Raw genomic sequence first — 16,247 nt, 5'->3', positions numbered from 1 at the left:
CCAACCCGACTTGTGATTGTGTTTGCCGGGGTGCACTTTGGCAAACACTTCAGAGGAAAGGTTCCTTTAAATTATAACTCCCACCCCCACCCTGCTTCTGCTCCTACCACCACTGTACATACGCCCGCCCCCCACCATAACCCCCCCAAACTCCCAGCGCACAGAATCACAGCGCGCTCCCCCACTCAACACTCCACCCCATAATCTGGTGTGCAGCTGCAAGCATCTGCTCCGGTCCCTCTCTCCTCTCTGAAAACCACCAAATTGATAAACACATCCATCACAAAGCCACTGACAGACGGTGAGGCTTGCAAAGCGACACAGAAAAAAAAACCAGAGCAATGTTTGTGCAAGCACCGATGATTCTCATTGACTAAAACGCCACTGTCAGAATAAGCCTACTGGGTTACAGTAGAAACACAAAATTTGGAAAAGTGACGCAAACCAGGCAGAATGCATGAAATTATTGAATGAGCATGCTCACGCACTCCAAGTGTGTCATTTGGATAGATGCTAGATCTTGTATGGAATGGAGAAGATATGAAATAGGTTTGGAGGCTTGCTAAATTGCATGAATACCTTTTTAACACTGAATACTTCATTAATGTTGGGGCTTGTTAACTCGCTTGAACACGTTATTAACACGTCATTTAAAAAGATCCCTAGTTCTTGTATAGAATGGTGAAGATATAAAACAGAGGCTTGGGGGCTTCATAATATGCATGAATACCTTATAAACACTGCATATTACATCAGTTAATAAAGGTTTAACAGCAAATCCCAACTTGGATACTTAGAGAGGTCGTTGGGCTCTTTTGCCCTAGCCGCTAATAACTGAGTTCACTTCAGGCTGCCAAATTCTGTCATTTGGCAGCGTCTGGCAAGTTATTTATTTATTGAGTCTTGGCTAAATAATTCAACATTTCGACTATGTCTGAAACTCTGTGCCTCACCGGTGACCTACTGCATTGGACAGCAGTCTTATTTTTAGAGGAAATCTGGAATCTCTTAAATAAACACAAAGGCAATTCCAACTAATACTAGGCACTGTTAAAAAGGATTGTTCTTCAAGGGTTCCTTAGGAAAGACAGTGGTTCTGTATAGAACCATGAACACTCAAAAAAACATTTGCATCCTTAACTGATTCCTTTTATGGTGAAATGGTTCTTCAGACTGACAATGTTGCATATGATTCTATGTAGAACCTTTTTGAAAATGATTCTATATAGCACCAAAAAAGGGTTCTGCTGTTGTTATGATGGCAAGCTTGAAACAACAGCAGAGATCTTTTGCCACTACTTAGAACCATTTTCAAAAAGGCTCTATATGGAAACATGCACGTTCTCCATCAATCTGCAGAATCATTTCACCATGCAAACAACCATTTAAGCATGCAAACGGTTCATAGTTCTGCATAGAAGCAGTATATTTACTAAAGAACCCATCTTGTTTATAAGATTGTACCGAAATATATCGAGTGGAATGGTGTATTTGCGTCGTTTTTTTTGTTTTTTTTTGGTTCCATACAAAATACATCGCCAGAAATATCGTCGCGTCTTCTTACCCTGTATGTTTGAAGTGTACAAACATGTCTTGCACATTCTGTTGAACATTTAACACCATGGATGCAAACACAGCACTGGTGGTACATGGCATTGATGGGGGAAGACATCGCGAGATTATGAGACTACGGACCCTGCTGCACTAACGTCTAGGACGGTATTATCGCGAGAGTGGGGTGACTTGTCCGTTGGCGCTGTGTGAGGTGAGTAGGGATGCAGCAAAGGTGAGAAATAACAACCAAAAACGGACATTAGCCAAATATACTGTATAATCATGACATAGTTTGCCTCATACGGTGCAATAATAGGTAGCTGACGGAGGAGCCAGAAGGTTTTTACACATTGCCTGTAAGCTAGTCAGGCCACCCCGGCTGACAGAGCACGTCCGTAGGAGAGGTGAGAAATGTTGGTCGGTTCTAGCTTTAGCATGTATGGAAATGAGCTCTGTGACGGGCAGTTTTCGCCACTGGACTCTGTATATGTGTGGTAATAATGGAGACCAACGTGAAAAGAAGCTGTAGTGGTTTCCTTAAGTGAAATATTAAGGTTTGTTCATTTTTTTGACGCGTTTTAGCACGAAACTGAAGTTATTCGCCGGCTTTTTAGTCGAAAATTTCAGTTCCACCTTAAATGGTGCAGCCGTTAAGATTCAGAACGTCTGCGCTGTTTAAGGTGGAACGAAAAAAACAAAAAAATCCCAAACTAACCTACTTTAAGCCTCGTGATCTCAGTGCTGCACTGAGTGCTGAAGTCTACTCATGTAGCTGGAACTGTCTAATGGTCTGAGTTAGTTTTTAAATTTAAAAGTGAAAACATCTTAAAGTCAATACATCTAATATTTATCACTATGAGATTGTTGTAGGTAACTTTATGCGGATAAATTGTCTTCTTTGGGTAGACGGTTTTGCTTGCTTAAAGGTACAAATGCAGATTTCAGGAGATAATGCTTGAAAAAGTTATCTGCCAATTGAACAAGAGAATTGTACTAAATAAATGGCTTAAATAAGTATAAATGTCTATAAATAAACAAAAGTTCCAGATTATATTCTGATGAGAATTGCATATGAGAAATAATATATATTGTCTAGATTAAAGATGATTTCACTTGCCAAGATATAATTGCAACTAGTATCTAGTAATTTCAAGAGTAGACTTTATACGCCTCTAAAAATGTGCTTTCAATTCAGCTTTACCTCATGTGGTAACATGCAGTATAATTGGCATTGTAGTTGATTTAAATGAAGCAAAGCAAAATTATAGTTCATAGTAGTATTTTTCATCAGTCCAAATCTCACAAACTCTTCAGATCAACCTCTGCCCTGTTCCGTTTTCCATATACAGTGTATAAACTGTGTGTTGCTGAATTATCTTTTTACATCTGCATTTTCCATCTACTGTCATCTACTGTACGTCATTTTAACCTAGCTAGCTACAATTGTAGGCGACACCACAGCAATTCCCTTTTGTCAGCACATAATTCAGTGCAGGCTAATGAATGACAGTGCACACACTGTTTTTTTGAGTTTTTCAGGAATTACAAACTGTCTCTGCATGCAGTCTGCCGTTTTTTTACTTAGTGTCATCATGATGACCCTCCTTTGAGTCATGTGAGGTTTACGTTGGTGGTCAATTCTTACTGTAAAGGTTAGGATGAGGTAGCAATAATGCCACTACATCATGATACATGAGCTCATTGCTGTACTCTTGCTGGTCTGTTGCTATGGTAATCAGTAGTGCTGCTTGAAAGGACTGAGACTTGAAATTAATTATGGTCTTACTTTATGGCTGTTATTGTATTTTTCCACTCATAAACTATCATCAGATATATGTGAAGTCATTTTATATCATCCTTATATTTGCTAAACAGTTATCACACAGTACATTCCATCAGTGCACAGTACGCAGTACATCATATATACCATGTCTGAGGATGCACCAATATGGAGATTGTGGGCCGATGCTTATATATGTTTATAATGTACATACCTGCCAGTGCAGAAACCGAGGCTGATACATAAACTTTTCTAAAATATAGAAGTTTTGATACAGGGTTACAAATACAGTAAACATTAATGAAGTGTGGTAAAGTATGAGTTATTATTTTTTTTTGGAAGATGTTTTTGAGGAGATAAGAATATAAGATAAGCTGCTTGCCTACGGAATGGGAAAGTCAAAGGAAAATAAGTGGAAAAACTTTTTAACAACCATGTAAAACCTGGTAGACCAACAAACTCATCATCAGATAAACGGCACTTTGAGAGAAAGGAGAAATACGAGTTCCACTCTTGCTTCAGCTGTTTCTGTTCATCCTTCCCCTATTACAAGACACCTCAACACTATGGGTCTGAAAGGATGTGCAGCTGTCAAGAAGGCGTTACGGAAAAACGTATGCAAAAAAGAAAAGAAAATGCAGGCCAAATGAAGAAGCCCCAGGTTTTCTTAGGACAATGGACTCACCAACCCAGAGTCTTAAAATCATTAAATGTGTTTGACATTACCTGGACTGTGAGAAACAGAAAAAGTAAACTTTAAAGATGTGGAAAAATATCCCTGCAGATTTCTTTGAAAAACTGAAAGCAGGTCTCCTAATAAGAAATGGAAGTTGTAATAAAGGCAAAGTGTGGACACACTGTATACTGAAACTTAGATGTTGTATTTATTTGTTGAAGCTTCTCTGAAATATTCCTTTAAATATTTGTTTTCTTTGCGCTATAAATTGAGTAGTTTGTTCTTAATTGAGTGGCCTCTGAATTTGGAAAGTACTGCATGTCATTAAATATCAGTTTAAAATAATTGTGAAAACTAACATCCATCCGATGCCAATAGTTTGTTTAAAGCAAAAATCTGCAAATATTGATATGATTCTTATATTATCCTTTATCCCTAACCATTTCTTGAGGCGATTCAGTTTGAAGTTTTACTGGTCCTATATGTGCCCAGATAAGACTTCTCTTGTTGTACTTTTGGCAGGTCTCATGCTTATTTCTGGCCCATCACCTCAGCTTCGGAGTATAAAATAGGCTTTATTTTTTTGCCTAGATGCACTTTGAGTACAGTGAGGTGTTAATGGTAGTAAGCAAATGGGCTTATGCTGCCCTGCTTGCACTCATGGCTGTGCTGCTGGATGAATTTCTTAACACTGCATAAAGACCTCTCTAACTGGAAAGAAAGAGGGAGGGCTGACAATCAGGGTCATTGTGCGTTGTGCATCTTCCCTGTTTAAAAGATAAAATATCCAGCAAATATGACATATTTTAAATGATGTGATTCTGCTGTGCCAAAATTATGCATACGTGCAGCAAAATGATTTATGTGCAGCAAAATGATTTATCAAATTATTTCAGATGCTTCTGTGTTTGGAATGAAAAACAACTTAAAATTACAAGGATTGTTGAACAATTTGCTGCTTTTTGAAAACCCTTTTGGTCAATATGAAGTTTTCCTTGGGGTAATGTTGTGTGAAGGTCCACAGCAGTGTAAGCCCTGTTGAATTTAGGCCTTGCTCAAGTTTGAGGAATCATTCGGCACAAAAGCATCTTGATTATCAAAAATGTACTAGTGTGCCAATACACTAGAATTCCAGTGATTCATTGAGAGTTTGGAAAGAGTAAGCTACCATTAGTATTATTACTCAAAAAAGATGTATTTTCTATTATTCAAATACCTGGAAAGATTTTATGTGTTCCAAGGCTGATCTCTCAGAAAGCAAGGACTGGTTTCATTTTTCTCACTTTTGCAATGCTGCTTTGTCAGTACAATACAAATGACTGTTTAGTAGGGTTGTGACTTTGCAGATGAAAAGATGTCTTGCATTTTAGTATCTCTCAACTTTACATCTCTTGCAGGAAAGTTCCATCTGCTACCATGGGGAACATTTTTGGCAACCTCCTAAAGAGTCTTATAGGAAAAAAAGAGATGCGGATTTTGATGGTTGGTCTGGATGCAGCTGGGAAGACCACAATCCTGTATAAACTGAAGCTGGGAGAGATAGTAACAACAATTCCCACCATCGGTACCATTTCTCAAATATATGCTGTGCTATTAATAGATGAATTTCTGATAAATGTAGATTATGTGGTTCATTAGGAAAGCTCTCATTAATGAAGCTTGATATTTTAATGAAATAATATGCCTACAATGAAGCTTATCTTAATCTTGTTTACTTTTCTAAGGTTTTAATGTGGAGACAGTAGAGTACAAGAACATTAGTTTCACCGTGTGGGATGTGGGTGGTCAGGATAAGATCAGGCCTTTATGGCGACACTACTTTCAGAACACACAGGGTGAGTTAATTGTTCATATATGCTTTACATACATTGTGATATCATTGTTGTTGTACCTCGAAGTCAAACTGTTGGTGATTCACTTTGAAGAAAAACATTACTTCAGCATCAATCCTAACTGAAGGTTGCTACTAATCTTTCTACTAATTAACTTGTGAAAGCCATTTCCTAACTGCTTCATCACCGAAGACATAGTCTTGCTATTGAAATTCTTCAGAGTGATTGTCTTGTTGTCATAAATTAGCTTTACTCCTATCCCTTATTTTTCTGTGTGTTTTGTCAGGTCTTATATTTGTGGTGGACAGCAATGATCGTGAGAGAGTGAATGAGGCCAGAGAAGAGCTGATGAGGATGCTAGCTGAAGATGAACTAAGAGATGCAGTGCTACTTGTCTTCGCCAACAAACAGGCAAGAGACCTCTTCCAGCTCACCTTCTGCATACACAGGCATATTAACTTAATATCAGGCATATTAACTTTTAGGAGCAGGGGATTACAAACACATGGTGTAATTCTTAATAGCTCATTGAATTGTGTCTAAAATACAGATTATAAATTTCAGTCAATCACACAATTATATTTGTAAGTAGAGGAAAAGATATTGTATAATTTGATTTTGATTAATTAATTTATTGTATTCATACAGTCTAGTTTCAAATCTTTAAATTTTCTCCACATTTTTGCCATTTCTTATTTGTTTTTTGGAAAGTCAGTGTTAAAAAGACACAAACCTGTTTATACATATTGTAAATCAAATGTAAATATAATTGTCTTACTGTGAAATTAAATATAATTACATAAATACAATTTAACAATATAGAAAAACAAATTATATCTCTTGTCTTTTAAGGTGCGCCTCTTTCTGCCAGCCCCTTAGTGGCCATTCAACTGGCAGAATGGAAGTGGATTTTTTTTAGTTAATATAATCAAATCTAAAAATAATTTTCCCCATTCTCATATTAACTCTGTGTTTGTGTGTGTGTGTGTGTGTGTGTGTGTGTGTGTGTGTGTGTGTGTGTGTGTGTGTGTATGTAAAGTGTTGTGGCTCTTTGTTGACCTGGTAGCGAGCAATGATGGGTGAAAGGGGGGGGGGGGGTGAGAACCCCATGCTGTGAAAACAGTTCACACCTAGTTTAAATGTTTTAGGGATTTTTGGAGGCTCTCAGAGTTGCATGACTAAGGCACAGCATTTTTCACATATTGCTCACAGATGACTCCTTCAGAAGCATTGCTTAGAGATGATCATTCTGAACACCCGGCATTTCATTAGGATCCTATTTCATTCAGTACTTCACAATCAGCAATTCTGCTTTATATATCATGTTGTTACTTATTGCTATTGTAGTTTTGCTCTTTTAGTGCCTCTTGTGTGCAGCATTTAATACTCTAGCTTTTTTACCAAACCATTGCTCATGTTGTCTGCTTTACATTCTTCTCTTCCTTTTGCTGTGCAGGACCTACCAAATGCAATGAACGCAGCAGAGATCACAGATAAGCTCGGCCTTCATTCTCTCCGTCATCGCAACTGGTACATCCAGGCAACCTGTGCCACCAGTGGTGACGGCTTGTATGAGGGGCTAGACTGGTTGGCCAACCAGCTCAAGAACAAGAAGTGAAGTGGACCGGAGGAAGAAGAATCTTGAGCTGCAGCTCATCAAGGAGCACCAGAGGGTTGGAGTTTCTTTTATTCTGTTTACAAGATGAGAGTGGAGAGATCAGGCCAAGGCAGAGTTTTACTATGCAGCCTGGGCTCCACTGTTCAGTGCTTTCTCACTTTGTAAAAATGTCACTTTTAACCCCTCTCCCATTTAGATGAATCTTCTACAGCAGTAATCACTAAAAGATCCCATAACTTTAATGTTTTATCTAGTGATGAGAAAGTTGCTTAGCTCTTGTGTAAATTGGAGTGATTCAGTTATCATATTCTGGGCTTCCTATTTATTCACCCTGTAAATGTGTAAAACACTATTACAGGATGCTAAAAATTCTCTGGCTTTTATTATTACTGTGGCATATAGACATTAGTGTTAAATGCAGGTCATTTAAACTATCATACCACTGCCCAAGTGGTTCAAAAACTTGTTCCTAATGGCTTAGACCTTATTTTCATAAGGTTTTAAGTGTGGGAAATAAATTGTCAGATGCTGTTGATCGATTCCAGAAATAAGACTCTGATTATTGGAGAATTTCAGAGGTGTGCTGTGACATGAGGGATGCTAGACTCAAATGTGTTCCAATGTGTTTCAATTTTATATGTTTTTGCTAGAGTAAAGCTGTGGAGATTTTACAGTAACACACTGTGTTTTATTAGCATTTAAGTCAGTGGTGAAAGTTGTAGAGAGTGGCAATAGTCCCTAGGCTGCTTGTACATATAGACCAGGTCTTTGAGCAGGCCTCAGTCCTCTGTGAGCAAACAGATGATATGGTCACTGCTTCTTTGTCTTTGCACGTACACATTGCCTTGACTGAATGGTAGTTTGTGCACTGTTGTGGTAGTTGCACAGACTATGTTGTAGTATACTACTTGAGGTGCACTTTTGTGATGTAGTGCACAAAATGAAGAACATACCGTGACACTTTACTGTAGGGCATTGTTCATAGTGCTACATCACACCTACATAAGCCCTGCATGACAACCGAAATGCTATATTAACATGTATGAACACTCCGTCCAATATGTGTCATTTTTCAGACAGGTTGCATTTGCCAATTTGGATGTCAAGTAGACCTAACATCTGTGTAAGGTTATGTAATATCATGACACTTTCTGTGGTGAAATGACAGGCTTTGTAGCTCTGTGTATGTCACAGTGTCATAATAATAATAATTTGATGTAGCTTGCCAAGCCAGGCTGGTTGAACAAAAGTCAGCATCTTCTGTGATGTAAAGTGAGTTTCATGTTATTATTCAGTCAATTGTTAGAACACGCTATTATTTCACCCCAAAAATTGTCACGTTGGGAAAAAAAAAGTCATATGACATGTAATGTCACCATAGTGTCAAAGCAGTGTCTATGACAAATGAAGGCTAAATGGAGTAAGCCATTATAAATCTTTGTATAGTTACATGTCAGTTGTCATGACAAGCTTATGCAGTTGTTATGTATCCTTATGAACACAGCCGTACACTAAAGTGTTACCAAACATGCCTGGTGTGGTCCTTACAATTCTATAACAAGACAGCTGTATTTGTACACCTCAGTGAAAGGATTTTGCTGCTCTTGCATGATGCCTGTCTGTCATGGTAGTGTGATCTGCTGTCTTGCTGTATTTGTTGCATGTGTGTATTAGATGCTGTGCATAGGCCTTAATAGCAGGACAGGAGTAGCTCTCTGTAGCTCTGTGTGGTAGGTGTTTCAGACATTTAAAGTTCCTAGAGTATCCGTACAGTATTGGAGATTGATACTAAGGCACTCTATTCATTAGGGCTGCACTATTTGGACAAAGTACTACATACTTAAAAAAGATGGTTCTTCAAAGTTTCTTTAGCAAAGAATTTTTTTCTATATAGAATCATTAACACTTAAACAGTGTTTTTCAGATTGATGGAGAATGTGCTGTAGGTAGTTGGCAAGATTAACATCATAACAATAGAAGAGCCCTTTTTGGTGCTATATAGAACCTCTTTTAAAAAGAGTGTTCATATTCCTATATGTAACCATTTTCTTTACTAAGGAACCCTTGAAAACCATCTTTTTTGGTTAGAAAATTTGTAGAATTGAGATTTTACATGTTACCACATAGTGTTACAATTACGTTATGTTTTGACACACTTATCTGCAGCTGTAATTGGTCAAGAAGCATCCGACACAATAAAAGAAAAAGGTTGCAGTTAGTTAGAGGGTAGGTCTGCATAATGCAGCAACATGTGGTATCAGTATTGCAAGGGTGAATATCATGATAACAACTAACAACAATTTATCAGTGCACCAATATGGGAACTGTGGGCCAATTCAAATATTCAGTATTTTTCCACATACAGTTAGTGCCAGTGCCAGTAAGTAAATATTGTGTGGGCCCCTATCATGGAAAATAAAATTTCCCTCGCTTTTTAAAATATATTTCAAAACGTACCATTCACCTCTTGTGAGTACCCTTGTCAGTACCCTTGTACTGTCCATGTATGGAAACCTTAAACCAAGAACTGTTTGGAATTTATTGTTTCTGAAATATCACAAGAATCAACCCGTCCACCTATACCGCATTCTATACAACAGTTTAGTCCTGCCCACTCATATTAAACATATTAAAGGAAGTGTATCATCCCTGAGTACTTTTTCAAAGGGGCACAATACAGGACAGCCAATTAGAGCAGAGATCATTTACATATATCACTCTTAAAGGTATAGTATCAAAAACAGCATGCTTAATTCTAAGGGATAAAGAGAGTTTGGAAAATGGCCATGGTAAAATTAAATTTTGACTGTTTTAGTGAACAAGATTATGCAGATCTTATAAGCTGACCTCAGGAGAAAAAATAAAACTCAAGAAAGTTTTAGGAAATGGGTTCTTTGACAAAATTTAGAAATGAATGCCTGATCCATCTGGATTAGCACTTCAGATAAATATAATGTTTATTTGTGTAGTGTTAAAAATAAACTGAATATAAAGCAGACATTTTAGCGTAGTACCCCAGCATCACACAGCACAATGTTCTGATTTTCAAGATTACAAGAAGTACATCATGAAATATTGTTTTGAAATATAAGTCAAATTTAAACATCTGTCCATAATCTTTTTTAAAAGCAGATATCTGCTAATACTGAGATGATGCTGACATCATCCTTTCAACGATATAATGTGCAGCCCTACTGTTTACATTTCTATTGTCTTCAAATCAGAACTAGGTTTCTGTTTGCCTGAGTTGGTGCCTGTGAAGTATGAATGTTAACATTTAAAAAGAGATTAGTAAATTTGTGTTATTTTGTTAGTCTTATCTTTTTTTGCTTCTGATGAAAGCATATATTTTGTATTTTTGTAAATGCTTTGTCCCACGTGATTTATGCCGTATTGATATGGGAGGCAAATCCAGCCAAATAAGAAATGAAAATGAAAACAGTAAAATGTAATATAAATGTAAACCTCTTTTGGCATTTCTTTTTCCAAACATCTGCACAAATATCCTGCCAAAATTGAAAATGAAATGAAATACCTATGTTTGCAGTTTCATTTTTCACGTGAGCACAAGTCATTTGTAACAAATATAAAAATAAATTTAAAATAGCTAGTTATCATTTCATTTTAGTCGTTATTCTGGTATTTCATGGCCAAATCTAAAATAAAGTTAATAAAGAAAAGAAAATACAAGCTTCACTTTGGCTTTGGCTATTCTTTGTGAAATGAAGAATACGTGTCAAAACTAAAATCAAAATGCAATGTTTAGGTTGTTATTTCTTTTTCATAGCAATCGCATGCATATCTGACAAAATGAAAATGCAAACTCAACAGCAACGCGAAAGTTTATGATTCAGTTTTTGGCGTGGATGCGCTTTAACTGTCAGAATGAAAAGGCAAATGCAAACGAACATCAGCGCCACCTGCTGGAGATTTACTTTTCATTTTCCACTTTTCCTTTTCTTTTTCAAACTGACCAACATGCAAATATATGTTAATTAGCACTAGGTGGGGCTACAGGGTACATTTTAGGACATCCTCAGCCTTCCGTGTCAGAATCGCCATCATTGCTCAAGATAAACGACTGAGTCTCGAGAAAAAACACTGTCATGACTCAGATGTGCTAAAAAACTGAACATCAGACCAAACGTCGTCAGACCAAACAGCCTCAGAGAAAAGGTATCAGACCAAACGCAAGCCTGGTCGAGCATATACTGATTCGTATAACTTATTGTTTATCAATAGAAATGCCAGTATAACATTTTCATAGTTTTTTCTGAGGCCGTTTGGTCACCAGATCTGAGACATGACGGTGTTTTTTCCCAAGACTCGAAGTGAATCACAAACTTTGCTGTTGATTTATCCATTTTGTATTCTCATTTTAATTTTGTCAGATATGCAGCCGTTTGCTATGTAAAAGAAATAAGAATGTAAACATTGTATTTTGATTTTAGTTTTGACATGTATTCTGCAATTCATAAAGAAAAGCTAAAGCTTGTATTTTCTTTTCTCTATTAACTTTTTCACTTTAGATTTGGCCGTGAAATACCAGAATAACGACTAAAATGAAATGACAAATAGCTATTTTAAAATTATTTTTATTTTTGTCACAAATCACTCATGCTTATGTGAAAAATAAAATTGCAAATGTAGGTATTTCATTTCATTTTCAATTTTGGCAGGATATTTGCCCAGATGTTTGGAAAAAGAAATGAAAAAAGAGGTTTGCATTTACATTTTACTGTTTTAATTTTCATTTCTTATTTGGCTGGATTTGCCAGCATTGACAATGCTTTGTAAAGAACTAAGCAATGCCTCGGACGCCCTCTTCGTTTCACTGCATGATACAGCACCTCTCAGTTACCTCAGCTAGTTTCTTTGTTGGTTCTTCACTAATCTGTGCACAAGGCTTTTAGCATATCATATTATAAGAAGAATTTTTAATGTGGTGTAATTGCCTTATTTTTTCATTGAAATAAAAGTAGGGTAATTATCAACAATTTACAGATCTACTCATGATCCTGTATGTTCTTATTTTGCCTTCACAAATTGTTGTTTAGAGTTATTTGATACATATATTAAATATAATTTTTGTATGAGTTCTTCACTATACATAATCAAAAACTGATCCATTATTTGAAACCAGTTTAAACACTTACAAACATGTTCATGCTTAGCCTCTAGTACTACATTGTATCTGCTTGAATGAATAAACATAAGTTTATTGAACAAAACTGCCCAAATAAACTCTCTATTTCAAAAACGAGCACTTGTGTGACTCTGCAAAAGACGTTTGAGTGTTGCAGTGGCTTCCATGCTGGGTTCATTATTTACTTGGTTATTTCCAGAATACAGTTTAAGCACTGTGGGATGTGGGGCTGTTACAGCATATATCTCAGCCTTTTTGTGGTTTGGTACATAATTATAGAACGTGTGCCTTAATGCTGGTAACATTACGCAATACCACAGAATGTTATAAATCTTTTTGTAGAGTATGGTGCTATGGATACAGAAGGAGCTGGCTATACCTGAGCTTTTAAAGAGGCCATTCCATAGAAAATAATCCCTCACGTGTTAAATAAATTTGATCTAGTATGTAACAGTGTTTTCATACAATGTTACATACAAAGTTTCAAAACATACTGTCTTCTCCTCAGTCCACACAGTCAGTATATGGAAGCTAAGCTGAAAAATCATTGTTTGAATAAATCATTTTTGTGTTGTCATGAAAACAAGTTCCTTTTACTTATCTACAGCTATAGCAGTTAAGCCCTGTCCATTGGCGCTGAAGCTATAAGGAGCATTTCAGGCTATATTGTTTTCTGAATGAGATGCAGTACAGCCAGTCGAAACAGAAGTCATTTACATAAATCAGTCTTAAAGGTGGCACAGTAACAAAACATCAGGGAGAAAGAGAGGTTGGAAAATTGTTGTGTAAAAATGAATTATGGATTATTTTTGGTTTCAGAAAACCAAAAACAAAAAAATGCAAAAGTTTGGGCACCCCCTTTTCATTACAATGATTTTCAAAGTGAAAATAAGTGGAACACATGCTCTACAGTGAACACATGCTCTGCACATTTTAGTGCAAGTTTTCTATTTATTTAATTTAAATATAAAATGTGACTGCGAAAGTTATGACACATTTTCCAGTGTATTTTCTGGATGTGTTAAATGGAGCAAAAATATAGAAATTGTGCACTACAACTAGATGAAAATGCCATATGTGTTCCCTGTTTTAAATGACAAAACATGTAATTTGACTGGGGGTGTTAAAACTTTTGCACATGATTTATAATGGACCTCAGGAGAAAAAAAGTGTAATGATATATAAAAAATATATAATGATATATAAAAAAGTATAAAAGGAATAGAAAAATGTAGTATATGTGACCTTGAATCGTTTCTAACTGCTCTCAGCCAACATTAATCACTAACTTGGAAAAATCCAGCAGTAGGAATTGTGAAAATCCTCTCAACAAGGTGCCCACCACCTCACCCCCACTTTTGCCTGGCTTATCCCACCCACACACACGCACACTCACACACACACTCATCTCCCTGCCTGCCCTCGCAGTGTGTGTCTCCAGGGGTGTGACAGCAGTATGTGGGTCAGGGCTGCTCCCGGGGCTAACAGCCCCCTAGGCCCCCTGCAGGCCGTGCACAATTGCAGCACCACAGCGGGTGCCATTGCTGGGATTCCCTCTCGTAACCGGGGCGCCCTCGCCCAGGGCACAGACACACTGGCAGCAGCACCACAATCAATTCATCAATCCGTGATGGGGGTGCGGACTGCTGAAGCCCAGCCAGCCCACCCCTGTAGCTGGGCCTCGGCCACCAGCACTGAGCCTGGGATACTGAGCCGGAGTGAGTGGTCTGCTGCTGGACAGGCTGCTGTAAAAGTGGGCAGTATGACAAAAATAAAATATCATAATGTATGGAGACATTCTACTGATATACAATGTATATCGATATTTTTTCTAAGGTTTGTGAACAAGTTGGAATGGACAACTTCACTGATTTTTGTGTTTCTAAATATAAACTCTTTAAGAGTGAACAGGAGGAAAATGTCTAACAAGTGGTAACAAATAAATTAATAAAATAAGATAATGGCATAATAGGCTGACATGCAATCAGCTACTTGTTAATAAAGCTTATACAGTTACTATATGCGAGTTGTGGTTGTGCTCAGACACTTTATTATTGGTCTCTCTTTTTTATGATACATGCTGTTTTTTTAGTGTTGTACTGTTGTCAATGAGAAGTTGATGTAATTTATATATATTGACAACCCCAAGGCAGCAATTTAGTTGGAAGTGGTGCAGGTCATTAGTAGGGCAAGGGGGTCAGTATGCAACAGGCTGCTCTAATGGTACTGCCATAAAGATTACACTTCAAACTAGATCTGTCCCGATCAGTTATATTAGAAATCAAGTAATCTACTGATTTTGTTGATTTATTGAATAATCAGGCTTTTGAATAAAATAGATTTAATTGGACAAAAACAAATCATGTATAGCCTTTCAGTACTTTACTAGAACAGAGATAAACAAGGGGGACTTTAAAGAGACTTTAAAAAATCATGTAAGCACTATGTGGCAAACAAATTATATACATTTTTTAAGGAGCTACATGTACAATTATATGTACTGTAATGACTGTGATATTCAACATTTAACTAACATCTGTTATATTTTTATTTGAACCTCTCACAGCAGTGACTCAGATGAAATATAAATGAGTGATCATGCCCAACTTCTCTGCAAAGAATGGTAGCTTGTGTTATCAACAACTGTGACAGACGTAAGCAAAAGCCTTGTTTTGTAATCTATCATGTTACTCATTTACATAACTTTTTTTTATTCAGATGTGTGTTACATTGCATCCTATGAGATTTGCTGAATATAACCAGAATTCTGTCATTGCTGTGATTTAAAGCTGTAAACTTACACAACGAAGTTGTCTGTTGTTATTTATGACTCAAAGAACACAACAAATACATGTGCTGCACAAAACAGTTGCTGAAACTGGAGGCTCAAGATAAGTTCAAGATAGAATAAAACACAACAGCTGAACCAAAATGAACCACACTTCAAGACTGAGTCACAGTTCATCGTGTGCATCTGAAGTAAAGGATGGTATGCTCAATGTGCCTGTGTTAATGTTAGTAAGTTCTGTATCACTTATTTTCATGCTACTGAAATGTATGCTTTCAGTTTATATGCGCTGAATCAGTTTTTTTGCTACTAGTTCAGCCTTGATAATAACTCCCCCTACTGGATACATTTGGACATACTATGAGGCATATGTTCTACACATATTTTGAAAAAATACATATTTTGAGGTTGGCTAAATTATTACGTCATTACTCATGATACCAGAGCTTTGTTTTTATTAGTCATTTTAATCCTTACGCCAGATATTTGGAATCCTGTTCTTCTGAGTAATGAATAAAACTACGCTGTTACTGTAACTGTTACTGTTTTCATTAGATTATGTGCAGATTCTGCTTATTTCTGTTCCGTTTGAGTGAACTAAAACAAACTTACATCAATTTTAAATTGATTGATTGATTGATTGATTGTAGCGGATATACAGTAGCACCAGTGTCTATAAATTTTATGCACAGCCTGTATTTTACATGAGCCAGTTCTCATGAAAAATTGCATGCTTCTATACAGAGCCAGAATCCCAGACCCAGATAAGGCCAAAGCCCACGGTAAAAGGGATTTTCATAACTTTGGGTGAACAACCACTGGCCTTGCAAATTTAGTCTAAGGCTAGACCTAA

The 16,247-nt window shown here is 36.9% G+C and overlaps 1 protein-coding gene across 3 annotated transcripts; it reads left to right on the top strand.

Moving 5' to 3' along the window:
- Positions 1-1,650: 1,650 nt before the first annotated feature.
- On the top strand, positions 1,651-10,137 carry arf3a (ADP-ribosylation factor 3a). 3 transcript variants are annotated; one of them, XM_017707766.2, is made up of 5 exons: positions 1,651-1,765; positions 5,408-5,574; positions 5,735-5,845; positions 6,129-6,253; positions 7,299-10,137. In XM_017707766.2, exons 2-5 carry the CDS (start codon positions 5,427-5,429, stop codon positions 7,458-7,460), a joined length of 546 nt encoding a protein of 181 aa, XP_017563255.1. In that variant the 5' UTR covers positions 1,651-1,765; positions 5,408-5,426; the 3' UTR covers positions 7,461-10,137. The 3 variants fall into 3 exon arrangements, with proteins under 3 accessions (XP_017563255.1, XP_017563248.1, XP_017563258.1); XM_017707759.2 differs by having other exon boundaries at positions 1,756-1,786; XM_017707769.2 differs by lacking the exon at positions 1,651-1,765 and adding an exon at positions 1,800-1,958.
- Positions 10,138-16,247: the final 6,110 nt, after the last annotated feature.

Source organism: Pygocentrus nattereri, chromosome 9 (genome assembly GCF_015220715.1).
Source record: "Pygocentrus nattereri isolate fPygNat1 chromosome 9, fPygNat1.pri, whole genome shotgun sequence".
Classification (NCBI taxonomy): domain Eukaryota; kingdom Metazoa; phylum Chordata; class Actinopteri; order Characiformes; family Serrasalmidae; genus Pygocentrus; species Pygocentrus nattereri.
The sequence above is the reverse complement of the archived record's forward strand: the minus strand, read 5'-3'. Positions and strand labels throughout refer to the sequence as shown.

Excerpts from the sequence above, each read along its gene's own strand:
- arf3a (XM_017707759.2), top strand. Across the intron at positions 5,575-5,734 it reads AACAACAATTCCCACCATCG|GTTTTAATGTGGAGACAGTA; the intron begins GTACCATTTCTC and ends TACTTTTCTAAG. Across the intron at positions 5,846-6,128 it reads CTACTTTCAGAACACACAGG|GTCTTATATTTGTGGTGGAC; the intron begins GTGAGTTAATTG and ends GTGTTTTGTCAG.